At 36.6% G+C, this 23,910-nt stretch overlaps 2 protein-coding genes across 4 annotated transcripts in view; one reads left to right on the forward strand and one right to left on the reverse strand.

Annotated features, from left to right (window-relative positions):
* The window catches only part of LOC137406529 (syntaxin-7-like), a 383,065-nt gene that overhangs the window by 228,960 nt on the left and 130,195 nt on the right, over positions 1 to 23,910 (reverse strand). The gene's annotated exons all lie outside the window — the stretch shown is intronic.
* LOC137394901 (NAD(P) transhydrogenase, mitochondrial-like) lies at positions 8 to 23,007 on the forward strand. Its single transcript, XM_068081684.1, has 18 exons — positions 8 to 145; positions 2,667 to 3,280; positions 3,639 to 3,826; positions 5,464 to 5,607; positions 6,376 to 6,508; positions 10,289 to 10,440; positions 12,466 to 12,697; positions 13,827 to 14,057; positions 14,384 to 14,563; positions 14,867 to 14,974; positions 15,539 to 15,784; positions 17,569 to 17,757; positions 17,980 to 18,131; positions 19,632 to 19,728; positions 20,115 to 20,282; positions 20,476 to 20,687; positions 21,479 to 21,554; positions 22,584 to 23,007. The coding sequence occupies exons 2-18, from the start codon at positions 2,677 to 2,679 to the stop codon at positions 22,652 to 22,654; spliced, it is 3,183 nt and encodes a 1,060-aa protein (XP_067937785.1). The 5' UTR covers positions 8 to 145; positions 2,667 to 2,676; the 3' UTR covers positions 22,655 to 23,007.

Genomic DNA, 23,910 nt, shown 5'->3' on the forward strand with positions numbered 1-23,910 from the left:
GCAGTCGGTTACCTGCTTGAGGTGGTGCTAGTAGCAGTAACTAATTCGCGATTCGATTTGTGCTTATATTCACCTCCTACTCATCCAAATAGTCTTGCAGCTGTTTGTGAAGAAGAATGTCACTACTTTAAGTTTTCTACAAAAGGTGACTCAACTTCTGTTTTATTAACATTTGTCTTGTTACCAGATTGGTTTGCTAAGAAGTTTGTAGTTGAGTTATTACAATGGATAGTCCTAATGGATATAGTGAAAATTGCGTTCTTATAAAGATACAGCAGTAATAAAAATTTTCCAATATATGTATTAGCCCATTTTTCTATACCGCAATTCATCGCACGTTCCAAAAACCACTAATCACCCTTGCCAAATCTCACGGGTTACTTTTCATACTACACGCACATTTACTTCTTTAATTGACTTGAAAAGCTCAAGTACTTAGGTTGCACCACTTAGGGCAGTGAGAGGCTCATTATATCATAGTTGGATATCACTCGACACCTTCAATAAAATTTTTGTAGCAGACTTTACCCTGTCTACGTTTAGTACTAATTTTAGTTTGTGTTTAAAATTCATTTTTTATGAAATTTATTTGAAATGGTATTTATTTGTAATATGTGTATAATACAAACTTCATTTATTTATTTATTGAAGCTTCAGCATATCAAAAATTGTAGGAGTGGTCTGTTTTTACTGTATCATGTGATATTCCTCTCCTGTTTTCAGTCCTGCAACTTACCAAAAATATTGATAGATAATGAGGGTAGCTGCTTCAGAGCAATACACAGCAGTCATCTATGCCTTGCAACCTAAAAAGTTATTTTTTTAGTTCGTTGTCTGTTTTTGCCCTTTCTAGCCTGGCTAAAGTATAAATACGTACATCAAATGTGAAATAAACTGTAGTTTAGAAGCGCTGTCATATAGGAGGGAAATCAAGTCACATTTTGCATATCTGATTCTATCGATTCATCTCAATATATCTTAAGTATTACCTCGAGAAAATTTCTATGCGAAGCGTACCTTTTTTCGACCGCATAACACCTAATGCAAACAACTATTGCCAAGGGTATTAAATAATAGCTAAAAATTTATACAATATCTATATACATGTATAATCTTTGAAGTCACTTCGCTGTGCCATGCTAGAAGTGTTTTCAAAGAGTACGTTTCTCTTTTTTTAAAGATTGACTTGCAACAAAATTCACATTACAGCTATTTGGTATCAAAAAATTCACCATGTCTTACTCAGCTGTGTTGTAGGTGCAAAATATATGAAAATGTGATTACAAGCTCTTAAAAGCTCAAAAACGAACAGTTAATCGCAGCCATCACGAAAACGTCGTAGATTGGAATCCCTTTCCAAAACGGCTCAAATGAGACATAGTTGAACATGATGGCTTCTGTTTACACTTTCATGCAACCTCATTCGTCAAAATATTTTCACAAATATACTTCACGCATTCAATAAAACCATGTCTATTGTCCTTGCGCGTCTTTTTTATCATCATTGTAATGCTGTCACTTTGAGCACTGATAGCTCAAAACCTACTGTAAAAATTCGTTTAATTATTTAACCTTATCATCCTTTAATAAACATGACGAGCCTGTTGGTCACCTGTGATGATCGAAAAATGTTGCAGAAATTGTTTGCGCCATTTGGCAGGAAGTATGATCAGATTACGACTGGATGATTAGACTAAACTGAAGTGAAACAGTAAAGTAGCGAGCATCTATATTTGATAAGGGGTTTCCGGTTGAACCCGAAGTGTTTGTCATAAACTAGTGCTACGAGACGTTTTATATTGAGCCTTTTATTAACAATAACCACAATGTTTGAGTCCGTCATCGAAATAAAGAGATTCCAAACTATGGCGTTTTCGTGATGGCTGCGATTAACTGTTCGTTTTTTAGCTTTTGAAAGCTTGTAATCACATTCTCACATATTTTGCACCTACAACGCAGCAGAATAAGACATGGTGAACCTTTTGATACCAAATAACCGTAATGTGAATTTTGTTGCAAGTAAACCTTTAATAGTATGCAGTTCCACTATGATCAATGAAGTTAGTAAAAAAGTTTTCACATTGTTTCACGACCATAGTAAAGGTGAGCAGATCATTGTTACTAAACCTTAGAAGTCCCACATTTGATTTTTTGAAGCCTTTTTAGGGAGGCATACAAAATTGGATTTTTGGCATCATGTAGAGTTTTTGTAAAACATGTTTTTGCATAACATATATTCCATAATATCCTTGTAACTTCCTAAATGTGTGATTTCAAAGCAAAAGGTGATTTCAATGGTACAGGTATGGCATTCACTTGGTCAATAAAATGCACATCGATTCTGTCTGTGCCAGTGTAAAAAATTCGACAAAGTTTACATTTTTTAATTTTTATCTACCAAAAGAAGCGTGTGTTAATCTTTTGCTTATCAACTCCTGAAGTAAAATGTGTTGGGTAGGTGGGGGTAGGTTAGTATGTTGGGTATGCAAAATGTATTGTCACATGCAAGCAATTGGTAAATATGTACATGTATGCAAATATTTCTGCTCTGTGATTGCCTAAATTACTGTTTCAGTTTTTTCAAGTAAATAAAGCCCTTCCATAAGTGAGTATACAAAAAATACAACATATGGACTGGTTTTTATTAAGCTATGGGTATGTTTTAGAGCTAGGAAGATGTCTTTAAAGCTTCACCTGATTAAAACTTCTAGCACTTCTCTGAAGAACCTCAACAACCGACTAGGCAAGGCATGTCGAAGATACTGCAGCAGCGCTGAACAAGCTGCCGAAGCCATACCTGGCATTCCTTACAACAAGCTAACTGTTGGTGTTCCACGGGAGATTTTTAAAAATGAAAAAAGAATCGCCTTATCTCCTGCTGCAACTGCTGCGCTTACCAAGAAGGGTTTCAATGTTGCTGTTGAGGAAAATGCTGGACTAGATGCTAAATTTTTAAATGAAGAGTTTGCTGCTAGTGGTGCCTCTCTAGTAAGCAGAGAAAAAGCATTTGGTTCTGACATTGTGCTGAAGGTGCGAGCACCCGCCAGCGACGAACTCAGTCTCCTCCAAAATAGGACAAACCTGATTAGCTTCTTGTACCCAGCTCAGAACAAGGCACTCATTGATGATCTTGCCAAGAAGGAGCTGACGGTGTTTGCTATGGATGCTATTCCAAGAGTGAGCAGAGCCCAAGTTTTTGATGCACTCAGTTCAATGGCAAACATTGCCGGATACAAAGCTGTTGTTGAAGCTGCCAACCATTTTGGAAGGTTTTTCACTGGTAAGTTTACATTGTGGAGCTATAATCTCAGCCATGAAAATTCTTGAAGACAAATGTAGGCCAAACGTTTACTATATTTGCTGTTTTAAAGCCAATCCCCGTTCTTTGATATCACCATGCATTATCTGCAATTAAATGTACTTTTTGCTGGCAGTTGTCATTTTCCAGCTATTAATGCTCAAATTCATTTCGTGTGCTATTTTTGCTAATATGTCACATTTAATAAATAACCGGGGACCAATTGTTCTCATTGGGATATATTTCAGTTATAAAATGATAATGAAATGTTTTGAATGTTTTACACCTATACAATAATGTTATAAAAGTTTTATATATATATAATGTTATCGTATGCTAGGCCAGATAACTGCTGCTGGAAAGGTGCCTCCTGCAAAGGTGCTTGTAATCGGTGGTGGTGTAGCTGGGCTCGCAGCCATCGGTACCGCCAAGAGCATGGGTGCTGTCGTTCGAGGTTTTGACGTTCGACCATCAGTAAAGGAGCAAATTGAATCGCTTGGTGCCGAATTCTTGCAAGTGAATATTGAGGTGAGAATGTTCAAATTTTTTCAACGTGAAAGTAAAAAAGTGTAATGATCTCAGCGAGATCATTACATATTTTTAACAGACAATCCGATGTTTGGATTGTCTGTTAATTTACGATTGTATTAATATTGCAGAACTATGCTATCTGCCACATTGATTGATGTAATTGAGCAATGTTAAGTCTTTTTTGTAAAGTGGATAGCTAGTACTCTATTGGGGGGTCCTACCACACAAAGCTGTCGTCAGAATAGTCACTTTTAAAATCACTGTCATCACCTTTTTCAAGTTGGTAACCAAAGCAACCTCTTTCTTCACATTCGTTATTTTAATACAAATATCCATTCTGGTGGCACTGGGTTGTGTTGAAAACTGGAAACTTGCTCAGCTTGAACTTCTGCTAATCAAAAGCATGGCTCAACCAGCGACCTTCACAAACTTATGAGTGATGTTTGGAAGCGTTGCTGATTACTCCACGAAAAGTGACAGGCGTCTTAGGTTTTAGGGCTACAAAATTGCTACTGCTTAGATTGCGCTATTGTTGGTATTTATTGTTTGGACACTATGGCTACAAATCGTTTCTTTTTTAATAATAACAGTTTCCTTTTTATCAGCAAAAGTTTTATGGTAGGAAGAGTTGCTATCTTTAGCGCAATCAAGTCAGTTGCATCGTATTTACTATTGTTAATTGCCGTAATATTTTTATTGCATGTCGCGTTATGCGCTTCGGACTACATAAATTTTTAAAAGTTGCGATAATCGTGCTCGCTAACCAACAATAACGCAACCGTTATTTATTATTTAGTCGTGATTTCGGTCAGAACTTAAACCAACGAAAAATTCGTTACTTTTAGTAATCCTACTTAAACAATCGTCACCTCGTGAACGTGACCTACAATGATAAATGGTCGTCTTGTCTGTCACTTTTTAATTATCGCTGTCGGGTCGTCAAAATCGTCAGAAAACATGGTAAGACCCCTCTATGGAGTTGATAATGATTTCTGAAGAGTTTCAATGCTAACTGATGGCAACTAATATCATTCTCTGACAGATGATTTTAGGAGGCCACATTCCAATGCTTTTTTAGTTGTCTATCCACCACCAGTGCCAATCATGATTTTGTGGCGAATCAAAGCAAGCCTTTCAAACTCACCGTAAACAATTTATGTACATTGAAGTACATTGTATAGCCTTGTCACTGCTTTTTAATATACCGTACTTTTCGGACTATAAACCACACCCCTATATAAGCCACATCTGCTTAATTTTCCAAAAACGATAATAAAACAATACATAGGCCGCACTTTTGTATAGGCCGCAGATCTCAGGATGGTGCTTTTTAACACGGCAGCAACTTTGCTGTTTAAAACGGAACAGTGCCTAACAGCACTGTTTCGTATTAACTGACGCTTTTTAACCTAGTGCCTAACGAAACAGTACCGTTAGGCATTGTTTCGTATTTTCTTTCACCGCTAGAGGCGCATTAACCAGAGATTCCGGTTAATGCGCCCTAGCGGTGAAAGAAAAAGCCATAGAATAGCCGCATCCTTATATAAGCCGCACGGCTCAAATCGTCAGAAACAAGTAGCGGCTAAAATTCCGAAAAGTACGGTACATATATAAATATGGTTTGCCTACTGCAGGAATCGGGTGAAGGAACTGGAGGCTATGCGAAGCAGATGTCTCCAGAGTTTATTGCAGCAGAGATGGCCCTCTTTGCAAAGCAGGCCAAGGAGTGTGACATCATCATCACAACTGCCCTTATTCCTGGCAAACCAGCTCCCAAGGTACTTGCATCTGCTAGCTCAACAGTGAACCCTTGCTGCTCAATCAGGTCGCACGCTTCATCTTGTGCGACCTGATTGATCTTGTGTGCCGTGCATTAGATTGAGTGAGGGAACAAGGTCAGCATAGCTTTGACAATAGTTCAAACTAATGGAAAAAGCGGTCTATTGCCATATGAGCCTTTTAGGTTTAACAATCACATTCGCTAAATGGAAAGTTTTGAACTAGCTTGCCATTTATCAAAAGCTACAGAAGTCAAAGTTATTCACAAGCATAGTGTTAGCGGCAAGATTTACTTGCAACATCTTCTTTACCATTGGAAATATGAGCCAGCTGGCTTGTCTGGACTGTTGTTTTCAGGCATAGCAACACAGTAAACCAGATATTTTGGTTATAGGCTACATATTTTACTCAAACCGACTCACGGAATATACACTAGTTAGATCTAATGCGTGTGTTAAATAAAAAAACCAACGCTATTTCACTTTTTTCACTTTGAGTGCTTATCCATATTACCGAATAAATTGAAGATTTGTTACATTGCTTTCTTTAGTTTTACAACACTTTGGGCACTGGTCTTTCTGTACGCAAGTTATTTGGAAATGTTTGTATGATTATAACTAGCTAGTCTAAAAAAAATACAAGTCTGCAATGCGAATATTGTATGACAAATATTCTTTTGTTTAAAAGTAACTCTCATTGCTGTTATGTAAAACATAATTTATAATAAAATTTATGAGCAGATACAATATTACATATATATATTGTAGCTTATTACCGAGGAAATGGTGAAATCTATGAAACCTGGATCAGTTATTGTTGATCTGGCAGCTGAAGCCGGGGGAAATGTGGAGACAACTGTACCAGGAGAATTAGTCAAAGTGCATGATGTTACCCATATAGGCAGGCTTACTTAACCCTCTCATTATCCACCACATATACAGTCAAACGTGGATAACTCGAACTTCACGGGACCGAGCGAAAGTGTTCGAATTATCAGAGCGTTCAAGTTATCAGAGCACTGTCACAAGTCCATGTATTTACTTATTTATTAGTAGATACATGGACATATACAAACTATAATATAAATCAAAAGCACAAATGGCTTGTTTCAAATTAAATGCTTCTAATGTAAGGTTTAAAACGTTTTTATGAAAAAGTATAGAGATTTTTCTATCACTTGAGATTGGTTTGTTGTTTGAGGTGATGTTATTGCCAGGACGTTTTTTAGATTGACATTGGCAAAACGTGATCGTTGTTAAAATGCTCAAAAGAAAAGACATCTTTTTCTTTTGAGCGTTTTACCCACGATCAATTTTGCCGATTTTTCTTGAAGTTTATGCAAAGATTACCTCACTTTACCTCGCTTCCGAAGGGCGATCGCTAAGCGGATGTTTGGTATAAATCAAATTTCACCAAACCTTTAGAAAATTCGTTGTCAAAAATATTTTGTTGATGGTGGTAATAACGACGCTTATGAGTTACGAAAAGTTGAGGTTTACCTCTATGGCTTGGAATAAAGCGATTTTCTAAAGCGATAACAACCGTTTCGGTAGCCGTTGGGCAAAAAACAGTTCGAGTTAACAGTGTTGAGTTCGAGTTAACCGTGTTGAGGTCGAGTTAACAGTGTTGAGTTCGAGTTAACAGTGTTGAGTTCGAGTTATCTATAGCAATTTATTATTACGTGGGAATGGACCAAAAAAACCGTTCGAGTTAACCATGTGTTCGAGCTATCCGTGGGCGAGTTATCCATGTTTGACTGTATATATATATATTTATATATCCCATTCATTTTTCAACAGCAAGATAAACTATGAGACTTTCATCGTAAGAAGCGCGTACATACAATGAGACCAATGACCTGTTTGTACTTGTCAAAAAGCGTGCTACCTGAACTTTTAATGATATTCTAGTAATAATCGTCTATCAAAAACACTAAATTAAATTGTGGTTAATTTCATCTGGGACAGAAAGTATTAATAGGTCTTGAACCAACATTGCTTGGTTGTCAGTTAATTTGACGAATTAATTAGCTGGTGAGCCGAGCTTCAATCCCATGCAATGTAAAAACCAGGATGGCAGTTAGCAAAAGATCATTCATGCTGTTTATTAAAGGTTGACTTGCAACAAAATTCACATTACAGTTATTTGGTATCAAAAAATTCACCATGTCTTACTCTGTTGTGTTGTAGATGCCAAATATGTGGAAATGTGATTAAAAGCTCTAAAAAGCTCAAAAACGAAAAGCCGCTGTAGATTGGAATCTCTTTATTTCGATGACGTAGCCATGAAATTTGGTTATTGTCTTGTCACGTGATGTTCTCACGTGAATTGAAAGGCCAATAAAAAGCTCAATATAAAACTTATCGTAGCACTAGTTTATGACAAACACTTCGGGTTTTACCGAAGACCCTGTATCAAATATAGATGCTCGCTACTTTACAGTTTTGTTTCGGTTTGATCTAATCGGCAAGTCGTAATCTGATCATGTGACCCAATACTTCGCAAATAATTTCTGTAGCACTTTTTGATTATCACAAGTGACCAACAGGTTTGTCATGATTATCAGACAATGATTGTACTCCTTCAAGCTAAGGCTAAAAAATTAAACGAATTTTTACGGTAAGTTATAGGATATCACTGCTAAAAGTGACAGCATTACGATGACAATAAAATAGACGCGTAAGAACAATAGACATGGTTTTATTGAATTTGTGAAGTATATTTGTGAAAATATTTCGACGAATAAGGTTGCATGAAAGTGTAAACAGAAGCCATCGTGTTCAACTATGTCACATTTGAGCCGTTTTGGAAAAAGAATCCAAACTACGGCGGTCTCAAGTGGCTGCGATTTTCTGTTCGTTTTTGAGCTTTTAAGAGCTTGTAATCACCTTTCCACATATTCTGCACCTACAACACAACAGAGTAAGACATGGTGAATCTTTTCATATCAAATAACTGTAATGTGAATTTTGTTGCAAGTCAACCTTTAATAAACAGCATGAATGATCTTTTGCTAACTGCCATCCTGGTTTTTACATTGCATGGGATTGAAGCTCGGCTCACCAGCTAATTAATTTAACATTCTTAGATTAAACTAGTCTATAAAGTGTTACAAGGTTGACAAGACTAGGCAGGCCTAACATTTCAACAAGTAATACCTTGAGATATAAGCTTAATGCGTTTTGGGACCGGACTCGTATGTCGATTCACTCGTATCTCAAATAAATTTTCCTCGACAAAATAACTAAACGCAGATTAATCTGTTACCACCCACTGAAAAACAACACCTAAAAACAGGATATTGCAATAACAAAACACTTTTAATTGTTCCGATTCGCTACCAATGCTCACAACATACCAAATGACTATGTAATGTGACATTAAAATGCGACATTATGTACATTACTGTATCAAGTTCCTACCTTCACAACAGACAGTAGCGTCTAATGGCGGAGTCAGAGAGAGACTTGATGGCAACGTGTTCGCTACGCTACACTCTTATGACATTACCTAACTTAATATAAACTTTGAATTTAACTTAAATGATTTTAATTTACTATTCATACATTTAAAAATAAGTTTCAACTTACACTAAACCTAATTCTAATTATGATTCCGTTTTTTTATTTCTTTCATTCGGCTTGGCTCTTTTTACCTCGCTTTTAAACTCGCTTTCACCTTCATTTTTAACGGGCCTATTTGAATCATTTTTGATCCAACAAAAAAGACTGAGCGATGCTATTCTCATAAGCGACCTCTCGCATACTCTGCCGCCTAGCGGCCTCATCAGGATCCGTACCATATGCTCGTATCTCAAATTTGTTTCGTATCTCACTCGTATCTCAAGGTATTATTATTGTATAAGAAAAACATCATAATATCAAAGATTTTAATTGCATTTCTATGAGGGATGATTCCTTGCTATTCTAATGGAACCATTCCTCAGACACCGACCCCGCATTCTTCTAATTAGTATTTTGAATAACAATATACATGCCTTAATGTCTCATTTACTGTGCACAAAGTGTAAATTTTGTGAATCGACTCTTTGAAATTTTGAATTAAATTTGACTCTAAATCAAATTTTGTAATTTCCTTTTGTGATGGTCAATTTGTGTTGACAACAATGTATTTATGTAGATGTCCTATATCTAGCTGCTAGTCATATTGTCAGATAATGTGGCCATTAGTTTTATAGGATTAATTTAGATGTGTGACCCTGTAATGTACAAAATTGTCAGATTTTTGATAATCATAAAATGTTTGGAATTGAATTGACCAGGTGCATATCAGGGTTTTTTTAAATCATTTTGTTCTCTAGTTCTCAATGTTATCTCTGGATCCACTTTTCTCAAGTTTGTCTTTATGGTCTATCAAAAAGAATTCAGTACATCAGTAGCAATGCTGCACTAGGTACTCGACTGCCCTTTTCATTAAAAGAATAGGTATGCTACATAATTTTTTTCATACATTTCGTTTAAAAAAATAGCATTAATGGCATTTATATCTATTAGAGTTCCCTTTCTGTATCGATTCATGTGACTTATATATTTACACACTGAATATCTTGCATAAAATTTTCACTCTTGAACAGCTTACAAGTAAAGGTAGTTTCACTTGTTCATTAAATGGCTAAAAAAAATTGAAATTAACAATGCCCATATTATGTGTACTTATCAGGCTATACAGATTTGCCAAGTCGTCTCCCCACTCAGGCCAGCACACTTTATGGAAATAACATCTCCAAGTTCCTCTTGTCTATGGGAGAAAAGGAGCATTTCAACATCAACTTAGAGGATGAAGTAGTGAGAGGCAGCATTATTCTTCATCAGGTTGGTATTATGATTTTGCCGACAGAGCTCCCAATAATTGTGTATGTATGATATGTAACGTATGATGTATAATGTATGATATAGAATGTATGATATACAGTGGAACCTTTATATACGAAAGACTACATATGAAATTTTCAAGTTATGAAACTTCTATTGGTAGCAATTTTGCTTTGACTTGGAAAATATTTTGTACATATTAAAGGCCTTTCACGTGTTACTTCCCGTTGGTAAGAGGTACAATGCGTCTGACTCCGTTACATTTGTTAGCGAGGCAGTAAAAAACAAGTTTAATTGTTGTTTGTTGAATAATTTGGAGTTATCATATGTCACATAAAGGATGGGACAACTTTATTTTCCAGCAAGTCAATTTCGGTGTTTTTTTGTATAAATGCAGTTTTTCAGTTCATGTTGATGTAAATAAATTTTTCACTTGCGCACTCGTAAAATATTTATTTTGACCAAAACAAGGCAACAATACAACATCCACCTACGCTGACCGTCGTCCTTGCGTTCTTCACTTAGCCTCATGTAGACGGCCAACCCCAAAGAAAGCAAACATACCTTTTTTGGTTTTTATTTATTATTTCTCTGTTTGTCTTTTTATGTGTACTTTCCTTTTTATTACGTTGTTATATAATGATATAATTATAACATGTATTTGTTATAGATTTTAACCAATACATGTATTTATAATTTATACAAACATCTTGTCCGAGTTTTGTGGGGCTGGAAACGGAATTAGGGCATTTATATGGTAAAATACTTTTCATAAGAAACAATTACGAAAGTTGTTGCTTATGAAAAGGCTTTCAGAATGAATTAATTTGCTATGTAGATGTTCCACTGTATAATGTACTAGCAGCAAGCCCGGCTTTGCTTGAGATTGTTTTCATTTTAAACGCAAATTGCTACACCGTTTTCATGGCAACAATCCATTAATGCATTAATTGAGGGCAATTGTCCTTTTTGTGTCATGTGTCATTTTGTGTGTCTAATCAGATAGATAAGGGCGCATCTATGTGAAAAAACCAAAGTTCTAAGATTTGGTTAGAACTTTTTTTTTTCAATACTCGCTTGGATATTGCTTGAAGTGGGCCTGCTTTTTCACATTAACTAAGCTGCTCGTATAACTCTTCTTTTGCTCGAGAATTGTTTGACATTACGACACAGCGCTATTATTACAGTAAAGTTTATTTTACAAATCTGGAAGGTGTTTCGATTAGCTGGGTCGGTAGAGTGCTCGTATCCTGAGGTGAATGCCAACAGTTCAAGTCTCATCATACATAGCTGTCTTTTGTGAAGCGCCATATTATGTTTTCAGTGTGACGCTAATCAAGTAAGATTAAAAGATCAGTTTATATGAGTTTATAAGTTTATAAATGATATATAATGCATGATTTGTTTAATCCTTACTATAATAAGACAGTGTCTGTCCGTAGCCACGCTAAAAGAGTTAGGAAAAAGTTGCCTCACACGCAAATTAACTCGGGTATTCCAAATTACAGTCTGGCGCTCTAGCCACTACACCACTCGGCTGCTTTACCACTTCACGAATTAATTATGCACATACTGATCACTCTCATATACTGATCTCTCGTACTAGTGCATTTAATGTATGATATATAATGAGCTATAGCTGTTTGTGACTCTTGTTGATGAGCTCATTTGAGGAAATACTGCTCATTAGGATCATAAGGAGGTGCACTTCTTCGCTCAAACATAAGCCTGCTAGTGAATGGCTGAGGGCATTAGCTGCTTATCTGCCAAGATTCGATGTAACTTTGCACTAAACGTTGAACTTTCAATTTGAACACAATTTTTCATGGTAGCCCATGAGCATTGCCTGCATTCAAGATTGTTGTAAAACTGAACATGTATTTGCATATATGCAGCTACTCCCACCATTACTTGAGTGTCTTCCAGTTTAATTTAAACCTTTTCAAGCAAAATATTGCTCGTCATTGGTCTCAAATGATTTCTTTAAAAGCAATACAGGCTTTACGATTAAACTATAAACTACAGGGGCAGCTCATGTGGCCTCCTCCGGCCAGCGTTGTACAGACATCAGCAACTCCTGCGGCAGCTGCTCCTGTAGAGAAACTTCCTCCACCGGAACCCAACTATTTTGCCAAATATGCAAGGGAGTCGGCACTCTACACTTCAGGACTTGTTGGACTTGTCGGCCTCGGTATTGCGGCTCCTAATAACGCCTTCGCTCAGATGTTATCTACATTCTCTTTGGCCGGAATCGCTGGTGAGTGAGTAACAGTTAAACAGACATGAAGTACTGAGGTGAATGTTTGGGTTCTTGCAATGTGATACTCTTTAGCAAAGTATTTCATGATCTTTAACGAGTAGCAGCTCTTTAGTGGATAGAGTTATGCTGAAACAATATCTGGATTTATATGCTGAAACAATATCCGGAATATCTTCCATGTGTCAAATGCTTTGATAAAGGTTTTATCGTTGTCTGCACAATAGTCAATAAAATTCTTGTATCATGGTTGGTTTAAAATTGAAGCTTCTTTCTTGTTTTAGGTCAACCAGCTTATTAATATTTATTGAATATTTATTAATATTATTGAATATATATATGTAATAAATATAATAATATATATATATTATATTTATTATATATATTTAATAAATAATATATATGTTAAATATATATATTTATTATATATATGTAATATATATATAATAAATATAATACTTATATTATTATATTATACTTATAATATTATATTTATTATATATATTTAATAAATAATATATATGTTAAATATATATATTTATTATATATATGTAATATATATATAATAAATATAATACACTTATCAATATTTATTGCAACCAAGTTCAAAATTGTTTCAATAAATATTGATTAGCTGGTTAGTTGCAATATTAGCTGGCTTTTGAAAGGCTTCAGAATATTGCAGTAGCAGCATATATTTACTTTCTCCATTTGCTGCTAGCACAGTAGATTTGATTCTAAAGCAAGAAGCATCTGAATAATTTTGGTACGTTAACAGAACACCTCCTTTTTAATGTTAAAAGAACTCATTACTTGGCTAGTATTTAGTAATAATTAGCATGGAATGCAAGAAACAGATGTTATTAAATTGACAATACAAAACCAAACAGCTAGTTGGTCGTACACACGCACTGAAAAATCCAAATCGTCTTTTACAAGGAAGGTGTTTTGAATAAAAGGATGGTTGTCGGTCTGTCAACAATTATACGTGCCTTGTTCAATGTCCTTTTAATGAATTGTAAAAATATTGTTTCTTGTTTTCCAAATGGGGCTTTTGTTGTTGTGGTTATTTATTAGTGTTGTGTAGTCTTGAACAATCCAACAACCAGTGTATCGTTTTATGTTCCAGGCTATCACACTGTGTGGGGAGTCTCTCCTGCTCTCCACTCTCCTCTGATGTCTGTAACCAATGCTATATCTGGTATCACGGCTGTTGGTGGTATGCTACTAATGGGTGGAGGTTACTTTCCTAATGATACAGTGACCACTCTTGCCACGCTTGCTGCTTTTATCTCCAGCATCAACATAGGAGGAGGTTTTGTAGTCACCCAGAGAATGCTGGACATGTTCAAACGACCAAGTGAGTTTTGCTTTTCTCTTAAATCTCTATGAGAATGTTGTATTATAAGATGCTGGGTATAGTCATACACGGAGCATCAGGTAGTAGATACGTGAGCTCATTGATGATAAGACTAGAGTGGTCCAGTTTAGCTACTTCATATTTGGATGCTGGCGTCATCTATTTGGCTCCATTACTTGTAATTATACGTGTAAAAATGGTTGATGTTAGTAGCAAAGTTGTAATTTGGTTAGCTTTTATTATTTTTTAGAAGAGCTTTCTGGCAGTTTCACATTTTTTTAGAATAGCCTTATGGCAGTTTCACATTGTCTGATTTATTTTGACAGCTGACCCCCCGGAGTACAACAAAATGTATGCAATTCCCGGTCTTACCTTCATTGGCGCTTATGGTCTGGCTGCACAATCTGGTCTTTACCCAGAGGTTCACCAAGCTGCCTACCTCGGTGCCTCTCTCTGTTGTATCGGTGCCTTAACAGGTCTTTCATCACAGGTCACTGCCAGAGTTGGTATGTAAGCTTGTTTGCCATCATATCTTGGTCTAACATCATATACATGCTATCAACTATTGATGAACATGGTTCTCTATTATACATGTTATTGCAAGAACTCTTTGGTATAGTCTCTGCTAAGTTTGTTGCTTTCATTATGTCAAGTTTTCAAGAACCTTACTCTATAGTCTATAGGGTGGTTAAAAACAGAATTATCTCATAAGATGTTATTGGTTGGCAGGTTACATATGGTTTCCTATTTGTTGCCTTTAGTTGACACAACGTATTTTATATCACTTCTGTATGGTCATCTGTCTACAGGAAATGCCCTTGGAATTATGGGGGTAAGTGCTGGAGTCGCTGCTACTCTCGGCTTGTTGAAGCCTGCTCCAGAACTCATCACACAAATGGCTGCTACCATGGGTTTGGGTAAGGATGTCATTTCATTTCAGATTTTTGGGATCTTTGGGTTATCGGTTGATCATATGACTTCCTTTCCTTTGGGCATCAACTGTTGCTAACAAGTGGACTTACAGGTAAATTATGTCTATTTTTTGTTTGTTTATATTTACATAAAACATCATTCGACTGATCAAGTATATTAGAAGACTATTATATGGCTTTCGGTTTAAATAAATTAGAAAAAATTTGATATTGCATGGTCTGCCTGTCTTTCAACTATTGTTTTGTTTTTAACAAAAATGCAGGTAAGTTAATGTAAGGCAAGCCTGTGGTCAAAGCTGAAGCATAGAGGCTGTGGCTGATCATGTGTCACAGATCTTTTTGAAAAGAAATACTTGAGGTTTTTTATTTTATTAATATATATATATATATATATCCGTCATAAACGTTGTAGTGTTTGATTTTGTTAGGTGGCTTTGCCAAGCTTAAAAATATTGAAGTTCGAAGGTTTATAATTATGACAACTTGTCAAGCATAGTTACAGGATGCTATGAATGACCAGCACTGTATCCAACAGATAAAATGTTGCAGGTGGTCTCATTGGTACGATCATGGCTAAGCGAATAGAGGTGACAGACCTCCCTCAGATGGTTGCTCTCTTCCACAGTCTCGTTGGAGCCGCTGCTGTCCTCACCTGTTTCTCTAACTTCCTGTTTGAAAACAGCCATTTTGATACAGACCCAGCTGCCAATGTTATCAAAACCTCACTCTTCCTCGGTACCTTCATCGGTGGAGTGACCTTCACCGGCTCCCTGGTGGCCTTTGCCAAACTGCAGGGTTAGTGTTTTCAACTTAGTAGTTAGTGACCGTCTTCAGGCTTCTTATTCATATGCTGGTTTATCCGCAGTTCTAGGAATGTCACATTTTCTTGTTTGAAAGCCTAGATGTATGTTTGGCCTTTATAGAGTACCTATTCAAGTTGTTATCTGTGTTAAGGTTCGTTCACACCAGCTGATTGGAGGCCAATTCTTTGGCCGATTATTCCACTGACCAAGAATCACATGTTGTGAACAGAGCAAATGAGCCCGAGACAGATTTTGGCCAGAGATAAATTTTATCGAGCAGTGCCCGATCGATGGCCGATTTTAGGCCGATTTGAGTAGCCAATGAAATCACTTTCATATCGAGTCACAGATTGTCATTTACAGTGAATGCCATATTTGTTTTCAAAATAGTGCAGGTTTTTGTCATAGCTTCCACTCACTACAACGGAGTAATAATTCTGTTGATAGCACCCCTGAAGCATACTATCAGCAGAATTATTACTCGGGTTCAATTATTGTAGCAACAGCATGATAATTAAAACATCTGCTTCAATTATTATTTTAGTTGAAGCATATATGTTAGCAAAAGATCGTTCTCCTATAGTTATCCATTATTAGTGATGAAGTGGGCAGTGCAAAGTAATTAGAAAACTTTCTAAAAACGTCCACAAGAAACATCATATATACCGTCAACAAAATGCAAAGCAAGGCTCGTTGAAATATATCAGCTAAAGTTATCTGACCTTGCAATTAAAAATTAGCAAAATTACACACTCTTGATCCAACCTCTGCCTAGTGTGAACGAAAAAAATCTGGCCGATAGCTCCCATAAAATCGTTCCGAGATCGGCCACATAAACTCAGTTTGCAAATCAGCTGGTGTGAACGCGTCTTTATTGTTATGAACACAGTAAATGAGGGAGTCAATTAATTGACTACTAGTGTTTTACCCTTGTCATAAAAACATCCATATTAGCATGCATGTCAAAGTTATAAAAGGTTTCATAGTCATGTTATTTGGAGTGCTTCAGGTAGCAATCCTAGCTTTTTAAAATAAGGTGTTCACATTCCAACATGTATAAACCTGCTGAAGTATTGTGCGCTCATTGCCTTGTCAGCAATGATTGGATCTAAGACCAAAATTCTATCAGACCAATATACGTGTAGCTGTTAATTTTACTGCGCTATTTTATGATATACTGATTACATATTCCAGGCCGTTTGCCTTCACCTTTATGGGACTTCTTTTTCAAGGTAACCTTTTAATTATTGTGGTATTTATGCATGAAATATAATATCAAACCTTACTATGGAATAATTATAATTCTAGATACAAGGTATAGAAACTTCTTGGTTTTTAGTTAAACAAAAGTGATATAATTTTTATTATATTGTAATATTAATTGAGCTAACTAGCCAGTCCCTTCTTTCTCCGAGCATACATGCCAAGAAGATAGCAAACTAGATTAGATCTGATAATAAGATAGATCTGGCATTATGGGTTGATGGTATGAAGGTTTGCTGGACCGTTGGTAACAATCGTTGTTTCGGGTATCAGGGTGCCTGGGTACCGGAATTTGGTGGAGGAACATAAATTCTGTTAGCACTTCTCTTTCAGTAAATATCTTTTTGTATACTGGTATCGTTTAGGACTTGGTGAGCAGCTACGTTCATTGCATCGAATTTTGAGAATTCACCTCAAATAACAAAAACTTGCTAACTTACACCAAAAACTACTAGAGGAGGAGAATATCTCTGTGTCTTAAAAATATTTTTCTTGTTCTACTGTCGATTGTAGGTTTGGCCAAATCTGATCCCTTCAAGCTCCCAGGCCACAATATGGTAAATGCTGGTATGGGACTGGGTAATGTAGGCGCTATGGCAGCTTATATGATGTCTGCTGACCCAACATTTATGATGGGTATGCTAGGGGCCACCACTGGGTTATCTAGTGCTTTGGGAGTCACCTTGACTGCTGCTATAGGAGGTCAGTATTCATATGACTGTTACTGAACACTACAACTATCACCTCTTTTGACCTGGCATCTAACCTCATTTCATGTTCCATCTTCCAACTTGTTGTATGACAGTAGTTTTTGAAGAATCAATTCTTTTAGTAAGATTGTCTCATCTTATTCTGGCTGATATGGAACAGATGCAATTCCAAGACTGTCTTAACATTGTTATCTTGAAAGTTTTATTTGCATAGGTGCTGACATGCCAGTTGTCATCACTGTACTCAACTCGTACTCCGGCTGGGCCCTTTGTGCGGAGGGTTTCATGATGAATAACAACCTCATGACTGTTGTCGGAGCTCTGATTGGTTCTTCTGGTGCCATCCTTTCCTACATTATGTGTGTGGTGAGTTTAAGTGCGCGAGTAAGCACGTACATTTACTTCTTGTCTTTCGGTTGATTGAATAGTCCTACTCGCAGATTTGAGCAAATTGTCAACGTTATTCGCCTAGGCGATCTATATGCAGTCAAACGCAGATGTCGTCAAAAAACCAAACAGTCTCATAGAACTTACTTCATAGCCGGTGAATGATGATTACTATTGCCTAACTCCATTGTTTAAGTATAACTCTAACCTATTTCTACGCAAATACTGATTCTATTTAGTAATCTACTCCCTGATAAAACAACTGTGTTATAGTGGATAGTAGTGGGAGTTCTTCGACATTGTCAATTGCACGTTATGCTGCTCACTTTGCATTTATTACGAAGCCATTTCATTTTGGTGTGTAGCCACATACTGTAAGTAGGCTATTGTTATTTAGCTTAAGGCAAATTCAGCCAAACTTTTCGAAGATAGTGATAAGCCATTGTGTTTTGATTAGAGGTACTCGAGTGTTGGCACACTGCCTGGAGCCTGTGAAGGCCATTTTATCTTCTTAGGTGATTGGTTAGCTCGCATGGCATAAATACTACTCTTCGTGAGGTTATGGTAATTATTTCAAAGGTTCACTATTAACCATTGTGAGTATGTTTGCTAGGAATCAGTGAAAGCAAGCTCTCGCAAATACGTTTAGTGAGAAATTTAAGATTATTGTCGAAGTAAGGTAATCAGATCTCACAAAGTGTATGGATTGTCAAACAAATTAGTATGGAAGCAACAAGATTATATTACTGGTTTACCGTAAATTGGCCTTGAATATCAAATCTGCTTGGTCAGCATTCTTGTTGCTAAAAGTGTAGATTTCAGATACCGTGTTAGCATTTCATCATTCATGACATCTCTTTACACAGTTCTGTTGATCAGGGCTATTTAGAATGTACGTATGTGTAGTCACTTGTTAGTTTTGCCTTCTGCCTACTCTCTGTTCACCCATAAAATATTAACTTAAAAATCAGATTTCTTTTCCGTATTTCAAAAAAAAAACAACTCATTCTAACTTTTTACTTTAGCTTCTTATGTATGCCGCCCTCTTTTAGTTTTCACATGTGGAAATATATACAGAACATACATATAGAGGCACAGCAATACAAAAAGTTTAGTCTAGGCAAATGATTGGTCTATGTTGATTCTGCAGGTATTGACTAGTATTTATTGCTTCCATTGGATTGATTATAGTGAATAGAATATAATGGCATATGACATTAAACGCCCTCATTTGAATATAATCAGGTTAAATTGACAATCGCGCTATCGATTCTAGTGTGCAACAGGCTTCTACCTGCGTTTTACTTTGCCTGACAGCAACACTTACCTCTTTAACGTTGGGTCAAATGATAACGTGGATAATTGTGTCTAGTTAATACACTAGTTTAATTAGCATCTTCAAGAAATATCAAACTGGCCATGTTACCTTGCCATGATCCATATTTTATCGATCATTTGCTTTGAGCATGTATTCTGCAGGCTATGAACCGATCTTTACCTAATGTGATTTTTGGTGGATACGGTACTTCCTCTACTGGCAAGGGTAAACCTATGGAAATCACCGGCACCCACACAGGTATTGTCTAGGATATACTAAAACATTTCTATCTAAATGTTGTGGTTTTCCTTTGGTAGGGAGTAAAAACTAGCAGCATGCAAGAAACCAACTCGATCAGGCTTAATATTGACGACCTTTTATGATGGAATTATTTTGCCTTCTGCAAAACCGCTGGTTATAAGTTCATTTGCTAAACATAGTAACATCTTGGTAAAGTACCTACTTTTGTACATCCAGAGTTAGGTGGTGGCACAACTCTTCATCAGATCAAGTATCACTATGTTATTCCAAAAAGATAATTTTTGCAGGTTCTAGTGATAAATATTACTCTCGCAGTTCCAGGTTGTCGCATGGCTGTCTCTATTAGAAACATGTCTACACTGTCTGTGGTGGTCTTGTTGTAGAGCTGACCTCAGACTCTGTGGTCGACATGATGACAGAGAGCAAAAACATTATCATCGTGCCTGGATACGGTCTCTGTGTGGCTAAGGCTCAGTACCCTATTGCGGAGCTCGTGAGCCTCTTGGCTAAAAAAGGCAAGAATGTCCGATTCGGCATTCATCCAGTTGCTGGTAAGCTGACTGAATTGAACGAATAATAGTGTTTTTGGTTGAGCACGCTGTTTTTGTTATCCGCATTTTTGTCTCGAGTTCTTCCTGGTCAGTTGAAACAAGTGTTATAGAAGAGCATTGGCTAGTCAATCTGAGTCAGTTTTGTGTATGCTTTTGGTACTCATTAAGCTTGGACATTTATGTTTGCCAACAGGGCGAATGCCTGGCCAACTGAATGTTCTACTGGCTGAAGCTGGAGTGCCCTATGACATTGTGCTGGAGATGGATGAAATCAATGATGACTTCCCAGAGACAGATTTGGTACTTGTTATTGGAGCTAATGATACCGTTAACTCTGCTGCCGAGGAGGACCCTAACAGCATAATAGCTGGCATGCCTGTTCTTCGAGTCTGGAACTCTAGCCAGGTGCGTTCGCCCAATGGTTTCATTTGCATTTCGACAAGAGCCTCTCATCCTGTGTTTAGTATACATGTTTCTATTAGCATTCATCATGCGCTATCAAATTATCAGTAGTGCGTAATGCTTTTCATTCGTAAATATCCAATTATTGTAATGCCCTTTTTCGGTGTATAGATATGTATCATTTCATTGTAATAACAACTATATACAGGTAAATAAACCATTAAAATAAGCAATCAAGTGTTGGATGAATAAGAATTATGGCATAATGAATATTTGCTTCGAAGTATTGTTATTAATACTGGTCTACACAAGTATACCCAAAGACTGGAGAATAAAGAGCGAGTGGCTTAATACACCCCCTCACATATATTAAACGTTTTGGCTATCTTTACTTCATCCGCTATTACGCTTTAGCAAACAATGTTTTGTTATTTGCAGTGGCCTTTCAAAAAGAAAAATTGGGAAAATTCAAGCAAAAGCATTCAATATGTTTAGACCTTCATTTTGAACAATTTTTGCAAAGCGTGTTTGAATGCCGACTCTTGACTGAAATTGAGGTTTAAAATTGCAACACTGCCTAGTACAGAGTCTACATCCCCATTTATTTTATGTGTTTGAACTTGATTGCTAGATATCTGCCCAAAGGTAAATTCTAATAGTTTAAAGTTACTCTTACCGCATTTGTCTACAAATCATTCTTACCGGCTGTAACTGTATATAGTAATGGTGTTGATAAATTCAACCCTACCCTCCTATTCGGTTCGTTGTCATGGCTTTTTGACGGTCTCGTGCAGGTGGTGGTAATGAAGAGAAGTTTGGGCGTCGGATACGCTGCAGTTGACAACCCCATCTTCTTCAAGCAAAACACTGGTGAGCTCTCATGAGATTATTTCTGATAATATTATTAACTCTTATTTCTTTATCTGTGCGCATCGGTGGAACTAGAGAGCCAATGTAAGAACATATGGTGAGTGCCATGGGAACAGCGGAGTAGAACAAGGTTGTGGTTGTACTTTTTTTTATAGCTGGTATGAACCTTCTGGCTTTTCTACTCACTTTTAGGGTCAACCCACTTGTTGTGGAGGCGATTTCTAGTTTGTTGTCATCTCAAACTCAACAATGCATGTTTTGCTCAAGGATTTCTTATTGTATCTTTACGGCATCTATAGGAAGGAGCCTTGTAGGGCCTGTTATCCTACAGTTTGTTGACAATAATTATTATCCGATTGTGATTTAATACTCAAGATTAGAATTCTTAAACCATAGATTTTTAAACCCTTTGTGTTTGCATGAACACAAATACACGAAGTTTATTCTACTGATATGCGTCGTGCTGGGAGTCTGTTTTTATTCTGTAGGCCACCTTTCATGTGCCATTTATCTGTGTCACCCTCTGCTCATTATCGATGTGCAATTGCCTATTTATGATCATAACTTTGAGACATGCATTTTTTACTGCATTAATGCCTTCCTTAAGTGTCTAACAATATAACTGTTTGCACACATGTACTCTGTTCTGCTGTCCTACTACTTCTGTCCTGTATACTACTTATCAGATGCCTTGCAATTATGAAGTCTCTTTGTCAGTGCTTAGTGTGCAAGGTTCAAGTACTCCATGACTAACTAGTTACTAGTAGCTAGTTGTCACTGGGTATCTATTCAATCACTGTAAAATTTATGTATTTATACCTTATGAATACTGCGGCTGCCTGTTTGTAGTATCGTATGCCATTTTAAGCTCCAGTGTGTTCGTAACATTTTCGTTCATTAGCTGCATAAATCGTCAGACTATTCCATTAATCATACGGTGTAGCTGTTCATTCTATAACAACACACTTGTTAGTTCACTGCATACACTCTGTGACGCTCTGACTGGATGGCCTGTAACTGTGATTGTAGGCATGCTGCTGGGAGATGCCAAAAAGTCTTGCGATGAGCTTCTAGCTAAGACGCATGCTCATTACTCATAAACCTCTCCATGGGTCCTTTTGTTTGCCACTTCAATGACTGCTATACCAAATGCATCAACTATGCCATAAGAGTTGTCAGCTTTATACTTTATATTTTGGATTTGAATTTGTTAATTTAATATATCCTACTTTCCCTGCAAATCAAAATATCATTGTTTGTTAGCAAGAGTTTTGATAGCTATTTGAGATCTGAGACCTACAAAATTTGTGAAAACATATTCCTAAATTTTTTATGAGACCAAAGTGTTAGTTTTTAATACATACATATTGTTGGTGAGCTAAGCATTTCTCTACTTCAACTTCTGTATTGTTGCAAATCTGTTTGAAATATTACATGCTGTGTCTCAAAGTTATGTAACAGCCAAATAGTAGTCTTGGGAAATAGCATGAAGCTTGAGTTTTTTGGGCTCCAAAATATTTGGCATCCGTTGTTAGGCTTACTGCAAACATTGTAAGATAAGCAACAAAACATCACTGATTTTAGTCTGCCAATGTTGCTGCCTTAAAGTTAATATTATTGGAGAACTAGGCTCGCATTTCTAAGCTGGAAGGAAATCTATTTATGGCTAATCAAGTTGTTTCTCGTGTCTAGATGATTTTCAATAGTTTGCTTTTTCTTCCTAGCTAAAAAGGAGCAGAACTTCGCACCAAGCATCTTGAATTGATTCACGATGGTCAAGTGATTTTTGGATAAGTACAATCAGTGTTATTTATGATCTCATGGTTGTTTAAACTAAAATAGAACATAGTGAATGTTGCATAAATGCTTTCAGTTCCAGGAAAACATGCTAGGCTGAGAATATTTTACCTGCTACGGATAGAATAATAATACTAAGCTGAAAATTAAACTGATACACTTGTTTTAGCAGTCGTTCCAATAAGACTGACTAGCAAACAACAAGAATTTAGTGCAGTAACACTCATAAGTTGCTTGACACAAGCGACTGCTTATAACAGTAAGGGATTTTATGTCAACCATCTATGACACCACTTGATCCATAGTGGCTGTTTACGCCTGACAATTATAGCAGGCCATTCATTTCTATCACAATTGGTTATAATAGAGCCAAACAGGCGTTGTATTATATTATACACATGCAGCTTTCACACCAATACTCATTACAAGCAAAGCTATTTACTGTTTGTTATTCTCAATAGTTTGGCCGCTGCCCGGCAACGGCATTGTTTAGCCAATACCGAGCCAGCAGTCTACTCAATAGGCCAATGCAATGATATTCCTGCAAGTTGGCGATACG

This window comes from Watersipora subatra, chromosome 1, assembly GCF_963576615.1.
Source record: "Watersipora subatra chromosome 1, tzWatSuba1.1, whole genome shotgun sequence".
NCBI classification, from domain to species: domain Eukaryota; kingdom Metazoa; phylum Bryozoa; class Gymnolaemata; order Cheilostomatida; family Watersiporidae; genus Watersipora; species Watersipora subatra.